The 13,203-nt window shown below is 40.3% G+C and overlaps 1 protein-coding gene across 6 annotated transcripts in view; it reads left to right on the forward strand.

Annotated features, from left to right (window-relative positions):
• The window catches only part of usp6nl (USP6 N-terminal like), a 277,494-nt gene that overhangs the window by 170,916 nt on the left and 93,375 nt on the right, over window positions 1-13,203 (forward strand). For all 6 annotated transcript variants that reach the window (XM_038811849.1, XM_038811850.1, XM_038811846.1 and 3 more), the window contains 2 exons: window positions 5,396-5,503; window positions 8,541-8,650. In XM_038811849.1, coding sequence (XP_038667777.1) covers window positions 5,396-5,503; window positions 8,541-8,650 — 218 coding nt within the window. The remainder of the gene's footprint in view (window positions 1-5,395; window positions 5,504-8,540; window positions 8,651-13,203) is intronic.

Consider the following 13,203-nt stretch of genomic DNA (forward strand, 5'->3'; position numbering starts at 1 on the left):
GATTGTGACTGTTCATCTTTGATATTGTTTCTCCTAATTAATTCAAGTCTGAGTTGCCAAAGAATAATGGAATAGTCCAAGATTCTAATTGATCTTGTTTGCCTCTCTTATCTGGCGATAAAATGTAAGAGCCAATTGCTCTGCAAGACTCGTTGATCTTATTAATTTTGAGGCTTAAGATTCCTCCTTCTCTCTTTTGGACATCACAATTGAAGGTTCTTTTGCTTTTCTGCCTCTGTAGACAGTTCAGGCAGTGCCCTATTGGGCCCCCCCTTCACCAACACTCAGACTCCCTCCCTCCCTCCCCACCACCCTCCTTTCCCCTCTCTCCCCATCACGCCCCTTCCTTTCCCTTCTGTTGCTACAGAGGCAAGGGTATCTGGTCTCTCCAGCGCATTGTTTAGTGCTGGTACCATTTGATTTTTGTAGAAACGTGTTGTGAGCTGTTTTAATAATCAGAGTATCCCCCCCCCCCCCCCCCCTTTCCCATACATTCCCCTGTTTCTCCAACACAAAATGAGCTTTTGTACCGTTTGGCCTTGTATATATTTTTTACTGTTTTACTAAGAAGATATGAATAACAAGATCAATTGAGTACTACATGAAAATTGCAGTGTCTTTGTAAAGACCAAAATATGTGGATATCTAAATAAATTATACAGACATGTTTAAATTAATTATTGTCTGCAGAAAATAGTCAAATGGTTGGAGTGGATATTCCTTTGGATGAAACATTTCAATTTCTTGGAATGGGGAATGGATGAATAACTCATGACCAGAATAAGTACCAACATTATATCATGCAGCCTCCTGTACACTTCACTGAAAATAGTAGCTATGATTTTCAAATAACTGCAATTTTACAAGATTGCTGAAAGGAAAATCATGATTAATTAGTCCTGCTATAGTATCAGAAAATACCAAGAACAGGTCAATCCAGAAATGTAAATTTGCATGCATTGAGCAGTTGATGTGGGTAACATACCATATCCCAAAACCTGTGTCAAAAGTACTGTCTGTAGGTCTTTGAAAGACTCCAACATACAACAAGTGGGTTCTGTACATGGAAGGGTATGGCAGGCTTGACCTCTTCATTTTTCTGTTGAAGAAGGAGGTGCGAAGCAAAAAAGACTCCAGGAAGCGCAAAATGTAGCCGAGTGGGTATCCATAAGAAGCTAGAGACATGGGGAATGTGTGAATGGGTAGGATAAAATAGCCCAGGCTGATCATAGCTGCTGCAGTGCATAAATAGGATTCATAGTGCATACCCCAACCTTGCTATGCCTGATGAGGGCAATGAATAATTTACAGTACTGCACCTTCATCCTCTGAACTGTGTTTACTGACATTTCCCATTCTCTTGTTTGCAGTTTGCTGATCCACTGGCCAACTTCAGCAAACTGGATTGTTACCTTGAACTTTATGCAGTCAAATTTCTACTTCAGCAAAGCTGAATTCTCTACTGTCTTCAAGGCAGGCCAGCTTTGTTGCAGTTTAAGAAAAGTAATTTACTCTAAGAAACACAACAGATCTGTTCCTGGCTGCTGGATTGACACTGATACGGAGGCAAAAGCCCTGATCTCTACTCATTCTGCATATTGTAATTAACTAACCTAGAAATATGGACAGCTTCATGGGCCCCAACTGTCCAAAGTATATATTAATGTTTGGACGAGTGAACTAAATGTATTATCTCCAAATTTGCAGATGATTCAAATTTGGGTGGGAGGATGAGCTGAGGAGGAGGATGTAGAGATGCTTCAGCGGGATTTGGATAGTATGCCATATGTATGCGTGGGTATACACATGGCAAATACAGTATAATGTGGATAAATGTGAGGTTATCCGCTTTGGTAGCAAAAATAGGAAGGCAGATTAATATTTGAATGGGTGTAAATTGAGAGAGGTGGATACTCAGCTAGAACATGATGTCCTCGTTCATCAGTTGCTGAAAGTAAATGTGCAGGTACAGCAGGCAAAAGGTATGTTGGTCTTCATTGCACGAGGATTTGAGTATAGGAAAAGGGATGTTTTACTGAATTGGATAAGGCATTAGTCAGGCCATACCTGTGAGTGTTGTGTGCAGTTTTGGTGTCCTTATTTGAGAAAGGATGTTCTTGCTATGGAGGGAGTGCAGCGAAAATTTACCTGGGTGATTTCTGGGATGGTGGGATTGTCATATGAGGAGAGACTGTCGTTTAGGATTATATTCACTGGAGTTTATAAGAGTGAGAGGGGATCTCATGGAAGCTTATAAAATTCAAACAGGATTAGACACTGTAGATTCAAAAAGAATGTTCCCAATGGTGGGGGAGTCCAGAACTAGGGGTCATAGTTTGAGGATAAGGGGTAAACCTTTTAGGACTGAGAAGGAGAAATTTCTTCACTCAGAGACTAGTGAAGCTGTGGAATTCATCACCACAGAAAGTAGTTGAGGCCAAACTGTTGTGCAGTTTCAAGGAGGAGTTAAATATACCTTTTTGGGCTAAAATGATCAAGGGATATGGAGGGAAGAAGGGATCAGGGTTTGGAACTTAATTCAGTAACAGGTAAAATGAAAAAGATACCGATCTGAAAATCTTCAACATAAAATAACCAACCTTGAGGCTAAAATAAGAATAAGATTTAGGAAGATTTACATGGAAGGTACAACTGGAAAATAAGCAATACCTGAATTTAATTTTTGAAACATAAAGCAACAAATCATGGCTGCAGTGATTAAATAAGAAAGATGATCAGTTTTGAAATTAATACGCTTGCTGCCAGAGAAAACCTGAAAGTTGATGTGAAATTTGCAAGTTCTGAAATGAGGACTTTGAGACCATAACATTTTTCAACAACTGAATTTGTGAATTAATCTTAGATTTTCAAATCATTGATAATCTTTGGACATAAAATCTATCATGGTCGAATAATGGTTAGCACTGTTGCTTCACAGCACCAGGGACCCGGGTTCGATTCCCGGCTTGGGTCACTGTCTGTGCGGAGTCTGCACGTTCTCCCCGTGTCTTCATCCGGGTGCTTCGGTTTTCTCCCACAAGTCCCAAAAGACGTTCTGTTGGTGAATTGGACATTCTGAATTCTCCCTCACCGGCGCCGGAATGTGGCGACTAGGGGATTTTCACAGTAACCTCATTGCAGCGTTAATGTAAGCCTACTTGTGACACTAATACAGATTATTAAAAGAATAGTTGAGAACAGTGTTACAGGAACATGCAAGAGGTAATGATGTAGTTTCTTCAAGTCCTGCTTCAAAAGGTATAATGGAAAGGATAGACATATCAAGTCAGCAAGCCATTTATTTTATAGAACATTACAGCGCAGTACGGCCCTTGATGTTGCGCCGACCTGTGAAACCATCTGAAGTCTATCTGACCTACACTATTCCATTTTCATCCATATGTCTATCCAGTGACCACTTAAATGCCCTTTAAAGTTGGCGAGTCTACTACTGTTGCAGGCAGGGCGTTCCACACCCCTACTACTCTCTGAGTAAAGAAACTGCCTCTGACATCTGTCCTATATCTACCACCCCTCAATTTAAAGCTATGTCCCCTCGTGTTGGTCATCACCATCCGAGGAAAAAGACTCTCACTGTCCACCCTATGTAACCCTCTGACTATCTTATATGTCTCTATTAAGTCACCTCTCAGCCTTCTCCTCTCTAACGAAAACAACCTCAAGTCCCTGAGCCTTTCCTCGTAAGACCTTCCCTCCATACCAGGCAACATCCTAGTAAATCTCCTCTGAATCCTTTCCAAAACTTCCACATCCTTCCTATAATGTGGTGACCAGAACTGCACGCAGTACTCCAGGAGCGGCCGCACTAGAGTTATGTACAGCTGCAGCATGACCTCGTGGCTCCGAAACTCAATCCCCCTACTGATAAAGGCTAGCACACCATATGCCTTCTTAACAGCCCTATTAACCTGGGTGGCAACTTTCAGGGATTTATGTACCTGGATGCCGAGATCTCTCTGTTCATCTACACTACCAAGAATCTTGCCATTAGCCCAGTACTCTGCATTCCTGTTACTCCTTCCAAAGTGAACCACCTCTCACTTTTCCGCATTAAACTCCATCTACCACCTCTCAGCCCATCTCTGCAGCGTATCTATGTCCCTCTGTATCCTATAACATCTTTCAGCACTATCCACAACTCCACCGACCTTCGTGTCATCTGCAAATTTACTAACCCATCCTTCTACACCCTCTTCCAGGTCATTTATAAAAATGACAAACAGCAGTGGCCCCAAAATAGATCCTTGCGGTACACCATATTTTGATTACGAAAGTACAGCGTTGTATTCGGACAAGGTAAGGACACAGTTCTTAGCTATGAGGAGAGGTTGAATAAACTTGGTTTGTTCTCACAGGAACGACTGAGGTTGAGGGGAGACTTGATAGAGGTCTACAAAATTATGAGGGGCATAGACAGGCTGGATAGTCAGAGACTGTTCCCCAGGGTAAAGGGGTCAATTACTAGGGGGCATAGGTTTAAGGTACGAGGGGCAAGGTTTAGAGGATATGTACGAGGCAAGTTTTTTTACACAGAGGGTAGTGGGTGCCTGGAACTCGCTGCCGGAGGAGGTGGTGGAAGTAGGGATGATGGTGACGTTTAAAGGGCATCTTGACAAATACATGAATAGGATGGAAATAGAGGGATATGGACCCTGGAAGTGTAGAAGATTTTAGTTTCGACAGGCAGCATGGCCGGCACAGGCTTGGAGGACTGAAGGGCCTGTTCCTGTGCTGTGCTTTTCTTCTTTGTTCAGTTGTGGTTTTAATTGTGCCACATACCTATTGAAGTGTTCACCTTGATGTTGTGCTTTTCAGGTAGCAGAAACCATAACATTCTTTTTTTTAATGTAAATTTAGAGTACCCAATTCATTTTTTCCAATTTAGGGACAATTTAACGTGGCCAATCCACCTACCCTGCACATCTTTGGGATGTGGGGGCGAAACCCACGCAAAACGGGGAGAATGTGCAAACTCCACACGGACAATGACCCAGAGCCGGGATCGAACCTGGGACCTCAGCGCCATGAGGCAGCAATGCTAACCACTGCGCCATCATGCTGCCCTAACCACAACATTCTTTACAAAAGAATGGGTGTTGCTTTTAAAGTTGGGTGATGGTATGCCCTAGTATATTTGAGCTTCCATGGATTTCATCCCAGTGAGGTTGTGGATCACTCAATGCAGAGGACTTGATTTGATTTTTGTATCTGGGAGGGCCCTTGTCAAGGCTGGACTCTTCCACCAACCAGAATGGAAATTTAATGAGCTGTTCATCTGAAACTGCTCTTGCAGCTATATTTTCAGGTCATTATTAAGCATTTAAACTTTGTGTTGTAAGCTTTGAATAACGTTTTTAAAAACTTTGGCTCAAAGGTGGTGCGGAGAATTTACAAGGGAATTCCACTGCAGCTGAGAGGAGAGGTCTGGTCTTTGCTTCTGGAAATACAAAAAATAAAATCGGAGAAAAAAGACTTGTATGATGTGAGTACTTTGTTTACAATTTCTAATACTTTTAACTCTACTAGAAACCACGCTTCCATGATTTTTAGTTTACTCACATTGTTCAAAGCACAGGAAGGAATATGGTTGATGTTGTCTTCTCGTCTTTGGTGACCACAAACGTGTATGATTATCCACCTATGAAAGTGTTGTTGGTCATAGGTTCTGTAATGCATCTATATCTGTAAATAAAAGCCTGTTGATAACCAGTCATAATTGGTATATTTAAAATGACACTTGGGAATTTTGACAAACGTGGTTCATAATTTCTTTATCATGTTAAACATGATTTATTTTCATTTAAACATTGGACATATTAGCAATGCCAAATAATATACTAGCAGATTTAATCGTACCTTCCTGGGTGGCATGGTGGCACAGTGATTAGCACTGCTGTCTCACAACTCCAAGGACCTGGATTCAATTCCAACCTTGGGTCACTGTGTGTGAGAAATTTGCACATTCTCGCCGTGGCTGCGTGGGTTTCTTCTGGGTGCTCCGGTTTCCTCCCACTGTCCAAAGATGTGCCAGTTAGGTGTATGGGCCAGGATAAATTGCCCTTTAGTGTCCAAAAGGCTGGGTGGGGTTGATGGGTTATGGGAATCGGGTGGCGGCATGGGCATAAGAAGGACAGGTACAGACTTGATGGGCTGAATTTAATAATCTTTATTGTCACAAGTAGGCTCACATTGCAATGAAGTTACTGTAAAAAGCCCCTCGCCACCACATTCCAGCTGGTCGGCTACACAGAGGGAGAATTCAGAATGTCCAAATTACCCAATAGCACGTCTTTCGGGACTAGTGGGAGGAAACCGGAGCACCCGGAGGAAACCCACGCAGACACGGGGAGAACATGCAGACTCCGCACAGACAGTGACTCAGCCTGGAATAGAATCTGAGACCAAGGTGCTGTGAAGCAACAGTGCTAACCACTGTGCTACCGTGCTGCCCAATGGCCTCCTGCACTGTAAGTTCTATGATTCTGCTTAAATTCATAATTGCTTATGATTGGCAACTGGATTCGGCTACTTTTCATGATTTCTTTTTCACGTTTAAGTGTTTTCCTAATTATAGTATTTTTTGTGCAAGGTACAATTTGTTGGATATGGAAGATTTGACATGTGAATTAAATTTATCTGGGATGAACCCAGTTCCCAGAGATTAAAGGATAATGTGTCAAACCTCTGCCCTATCCAGCCCCCTTCTGTAAAATTATTTCTGCACCAAGTTGTGATTGGTGACATTGGAAAGATGTGTTTGTGGTACATGTTCTCCCAAGTCTATGCCCTTGCCCTTCTTAAATGATTGAAGGGAGATGCTGATGAGTTGTTCTGCCCTCTGAGCTTTGTCTTTTTCCACTACCTGAGGGAAGTACTTTGATCTCCTTGGTGCCTGCTTCTGGCAAGCCTGGTTATGTTCAGAAACTTGCAGCTAGAACAGGTGAGCAAATCCCTATGTTCATTATTCAATGAACCAATATTCGACCAAATTATTTATGTTTCTAGAATTAAAATCAAATCACAGTAGTCATGTCTTATTTTCAATGTACTACAGGAATGTATAAACCTTTGTTTAAGTAATGCCAGTATTACTTAATACCAAATGGTGATGGCGCTAATTGAATGAGGTCCAGATTAGGGGCAGCATGGTAGCGCAGTGGGTAGCACTTTTGCTTCACAGCTCCAGCGTCCCAGGTTCAATTCCTGAACCTGGGACGCTGTCTGGTTCACTGTCTGTGTGGAGTCTGCTCGTTCTCCCCATGACTGGGTGGATTTCCTCCGGGTGCTCACCGCCGTTTCCTCCCACAAGTCCCGAAATACGTGCTGTTAGGTGAATTGGACATTCTGAATTCTCCCTTCGTGTACCCGAACAGGTGCCGGAGTGTGGCGACCAGGGGTTTTTCACAGTAACTTCATTGCAGTGTTAATGTAAGCCTACTTGTGACAATAAGGATAAGTAATATCAAAAGTACTGATTCAACAATCTGCCAAACGTAAATTATTCTCTATCTCAGTTCATTTGCAGCATGGCTGTAATTGTTCAAAGTTTCTAATTCCTGCGACTGGCAATGTTGTCTGTGTTGACTTTCTACATTGTGTCTAATTTTTACCTGGTATTTTGTACAAATTTTTTCTGCAATTCAACATAATGTAAGGAAGTGCTTAGAATTTGGTGTTTTCCAGCACAATTTATTTGAAGACATTTTTTGCAGTGCCATCAAGTTGAAGATTGCGGTACTTACACCTGTATGTATTTTTTTCTGTTCACGTGGCCAAAAATCCCTGACCTGGAGAAGAAGCATTTTTGACTTCTATACCTAAAGAATATTGAAATAATATCTATTGTTTGATTATGAGATAATCTAATACTTAATAAAAGTGCTTGAATCACTTGACAGGCAAATTAACAGTGTGATGTGATATGAGGCAATTCAGACTATAAATGCCCAGGTTTGATTTCTGACCCATCATCTCAACCAAGAGTGTATTTTAAGACTAATGTTGGGTTTGATGATTCTCCTTTATCTTTTAACTGGCATTTCTAATTACCTGTGTTGATAGACTTGTTTTGTGGATGTTGAATGTGGCCCAATTTTCTCCTTTGCTGTCTCCTTTCTTTTCCATCAGCCACCCCCTATCTAATTTCTCGAACATGCAACTTTCCAGCAATTGAAGGCTCACAGATGAGGAAATTGATGGGCTTTTGATGCTCATAGGACTGTAATGAAGCATGAATTGTTGCATGTATAAAAATTGTAAAAAGAACACCAAAGATTAGTTAAAAATTGTAATTCAATTCTTCATATATTTCCATAAAATGTGAATGCTTTTAAGATGAATAAATAGGCCTAAATTATAGGTGAAGATTGTATGGAGTGATGAATTAAATACAAAACATTTTGAAGATGCTGACAACGTATCAAAGTAGGTTTAGCATAATATTTTGAATAGATAATATTGCCGACAATTCCCAAACATCTTTCTTATGTCTCTCTTTTGCTTTTTAAAAAATACTTTAGAAACTTAAAAGCAAAGCCCGGATAATATCCCCAGACATCAGGCAGATTGACCTCGATGTGAACCGTACTTACAGGGATCACATCATGTTCAGGGAAAGATATGGAGTCAAGTAAGGACATTTTTTTGCTTGCATCTTTATTGTTCCTACATTCTTCTTGCATTTGCTTGGCACAGTTAATAATGTTCCCTTTTGTGAGTTGTATTTCACCGAAAGAGTTTTCTCACAGTGCATACCTACTCCTTTTAATACATCCATCAAGCAGCTGCCAAGATGTTTATAAGGCCGCCAATCATGAATGACTAATTATATTTTTTCTCCCCACTGTGTGAAACTGGCGGTTTCTCCACGCAACCACATGGCCTGATCCTAAAGAAGTAGTATGAATATATCTTGCTGTTATATAATGTTGTGCCTTGAAATTTGAATATGCTTCCTTGTCCACCATTTTGATTGGTTGAAAATCAAATGGTTTAATTGAATCATTGTTAATTTCAGCATCCCATTTTACTTATTCCTGTCTGTTTTATTTTGTGTGCTTTTGAAATATTTTTGTTCGTAGTGATGACTTGTGATCTTGTTGGGTGGTATGGAAGAGGGATTTAGTCTTTGTAAGGAAGATGAATCAATATCGGCACGCCAGAATGCTGCAGTATGCTTGCTTCAACTGTTTTTAATTTAAATCCATCTCCTTGTTGGCTTATTTTTAAAAGATTTATAATATTGGCAGCACCCAGTATCTAAACAATTCTTCATAAATAGCAAGTCTAATAAATGATGACATTGTCTCTTTAAATATCATGGATATACATCTTAGTTGAAGGTCACACCTATGAAATTAATATGCCGACAACTGGAATTACAATCTGACTGTCTGAATGTATCTTTTATTTTGGTATTTTATTGATTAGGATCAGGTACACAACACATTTCAACACTTTGTCTACAGCACTGCAATTTGATACTTAGTATTGTGCACTTATTTTATCTCGATTGAAAAATATCCTTCAATTTTTGGAAAATGTTGATGAAACCGTCATTTAAAAAAAAAAACTTGATACTGCAAAGGGACATAATTGGGAGATGGCTTTTCCTTCAATAGGGATATATAATTATGAAGGTTGTTAGTAAAAACCTATTGATTTAAATTCCTAATCCTCATCGGATTTGGCTTTGGTGTTTCTCACATATCGATTTATATTAAAGCTATGTCAGACAAGATGCCATCAGGTATTGCTTTAACAATGCAACTTCAACACTAAACTCGGGAGAAAAAAATATGTGCAAGTTGCGGCCTAAAATGTTTTGCTTTCATCCCACATATATCCGTGCCATTTTTTGCTGTAATTGCCAGATTAATTAATATAAATTAGTCACAGTCAAATATTAAGTCTACCAGTTGTAAGGGCCCTTTCATGTTGATTCTCTTTGTTCATATTCCTTTTATTTTGTCTTTATTGTTTTTGGCCCATGGATCGTTAATGGAGACATTTCTTTAATTCGAGCAGAGGAAGTGTCAAACTAATACGCTGTTATGAAGTTTTATATTTTGAGCAGAAGAACCCAGACTTTATGGCACCTGTAGGATCTCTTATTTTATCTTCTAATGAGAGTCGATAGTCCGGTTGATTGGAGGTGTCAAAAATACAAAGTTATTGCTAATTATTCACTTGAATAAGAACTGAATCAAAACTTAGCAACAAACTATCAAATACATACAAGGGTCAAACACATGGAAAAAAAATCATTAAACATAAAAGCATAAGGAAATCACTTTAAACACAAACAAAAGTATAGATGATTCAGGAATTCAGGAGAAATCTTGACCACGAGGTCTTACTTTTAAGGGACTCTTATCAATGGTCTGAGACCTCATTTACCTTCATTGGTTTCTAACTCTCAGCTGAGACCTCCTGATTTGTTCAAATAGATGTCTCTGAAGAGGATGATTTAGTAATCAAACATTGGCCATTACTGAAGATTAACTGACTGGTATCCATCAAGAATAACTCACTGTCTACGTGCACATCCTCATGACAATAGGTTTCTCATGCCACTGTTGACCATATATCTTGCTGTAACTGATTAGTTGATACATTCTTATTGCTAAATGCACTGAACTACAATAGTCTAGTCATTATATGAAACATTCTCTAAAACCATGTCTATATTTCTACAGACAAGACCCGAAAATCCAATAGTTAAGTCGTCATCTGAAATGATGAATATCTTTTCACAGTCATGGCATTTTGAATAATTCCACTTTGTAGCTATGCACTCACTCAGTCCCTAAAAACAGCAATAAATGAATGAATCAATAATCTATCAGCACCCAAGAGATTGAAGGCATTATTTCAATTGATTGGCTGGTGGCCAATCCAGTGTTCTGCCGGGCAACCAACAACAATTGGTTCCTGTCAGAATGGGTTTTTTGGAGAGAACCCAGGAGAAACCACTCGACCATCAAGGTGAAGCAGTTTCTCTATGCTTTGCTATCTCCTGTCTAAAGGCAGAATCTTCTCAACTCTTCTCTCTACATTGAAACCATTACATGCTGTGTGCCTGTAGAGGGTTGGGTGAGTTAAAAGGTGGGATTCTCAAAATAAAAGTTAATTTCAACCGTGTTGAAACTCTGGGTCAAATGGGGCAGAAATTGACCGTCCACTGGCCCGCTCTGGCGTAGCATATACAATGAAATTGTACGATATTGAATTTGATTGAAAAATGCCCTGTTTTTAGGTAGGGGTTGTGCGGTGGAGGTATGTGATTGCCCTTTGAAACATCTCCAGCTATCCTGAGGGGCATTTTGTTTGCAAATATGTTGGCCACTAGTTGAACAAGTTCTGTTTGACCTTTGCCTCTCATTACCTTGTGTTGCTTTCGCGTTGACTGGGGCATCATTTATGACGGTGTATTTCAAACTTTTTCCCCCCGGGCCCCACTTTTGCCAGACGACCGGCCTTCGCGACCCATGATGGCCTTTGTGACCCACGCTACATTTGCTAACCTTTAATGTGAAAGGGGAGCCTGCTTGGTTGTCACGATCTCACTCCAATTAGGCTCAAAGTAGGAAAGGACAATGCGCATGTCAGGAGCAAGTTCAGCCAATTCCTTTGTGCCTCCTTCATGTTTGTTAAAACGATAATCTAAACTTGCATATGTAGGTCGCTGTGAAGGGCAAAATATTTTACTTAGCACATGATACTCATGAGAGCTGCTACTCCAACTCTGACAGCCTCATGGACATTTGGCACATTTCTAATGTGTTGTCACAGGTCAGTTACAGTAACACGGTCCATGAAATCCCTACAGTGCAGAAGGACATCATTGGGCCCATCGAGTCTGCACCAACCGAAAGAGCATGCTACTCGGGGTCCACTCCCCACCCTATCCCCATAACCCCGGGCATTGATCATGGCCAGTCAATGTGGAGCAATTTTGCGTGGCAATTCCACATAACCTAGTATTTTCATTTGGAGTCAGTTGTTAATTAGTAACACTAGTACTGCTCTGTCATGCTGTTGATTGCCTGAGCAGCATCCTCCAGCAGATTCAGATGTGAGATCCAGGCCAGTGGGTGCACTGCCTATTTGTGTCTCTGGTCGTTTCTTTCTTGGAACAAAATGATCCCTCTTCACAATCCTCTTGTCTTGTTTGCTGGTAAATGGAAGAAGCTCGCCTAAAGGCAGTTGGGGATGGGCAATGAATGCTGGCCTAGCCAGCAAAGCCCATATCGCTTGAATGAATTTTAAAAATTACATGAATAAAAACACCTACACTTGATTTCAGTCTCGTGGTGTGTGGACATTCATTGCAGTTGTTACTCCCTGGAAAATCACAGCATTGGTGAAAAGTTAACTGATTGATCTGTGCTCCAACAACATTATAAATATGCAATTCCATTTGGTGTTTGGGGGCATTGTAAAGATGGGGGTCAGCTCTGTTAATTATAGATTTAAGCTGCGGTCGGTGTTCTTAAATGTAATTGACAAATCATCTCGTCTGAATGCAATCACGTTTAAACTTGTACTTAATTAGCTTTAAGCTTTCATGATTCTGTGGCTGTTTTTTATTCTGCCTTCAGTATTTACAAAGGTTATGCAGTACTTTGCCAAATGTGTGAAATTTTCTTCAACGAGTTGATGTATTCTCTACAATGTACTGACCTCTCACAAAACATTTCTAGACATCATGTGATAATAATGCATTTATGGTGCAATCTTGTGCATTCCTGGCATTTTGAAGATGTCATTAATATTTGTGAACATGCCCTTAAGAAATGAAAGGGATCATAAACCATGTAAATCCAACTTTTTCTTTGCCATTTTCAAAATGGATTTCGCTGAAACAAAGGATGACTGTTACAGGTCACATGATTTACTAGATTTTTGACAGCAGTAAGAAGGGCAAATGAAGATTTCCACACTCATTCTTGTGGAATCTGTCACCTCATTATAAGAACACACAATACTTGCAACCAGAGGACTAGCTGACAACCTGTCTCAACAAAAGGGGAGCCATCAAAACTTTTTGAGGCACTTCTGAGGTAAACATGACTGAAGCCTTTGGCCAACTTTTAATGTTACATTTCTAACCTTAGGAGGCAATCTACTGATTTCACCCGAACCTGCAAACATCTGACAGCTGGACAGGAGTCCAGGTTA

Source organism: Scyliorhinus canicula, chromosome 11, assembly GCF_902713615.1.
Source record: "Scyliorhinus canicula chromosome 11, sScyCan1.1, whole genome shotgun sequence".
NCBI classification, from domain to species: Eukaryota; Metazoa; Chordata; class Chondrichthyes; order Carcharhiniformes; family Scyliorhinidae; genus Scyliorhinus; species Scyliorhinus canicula.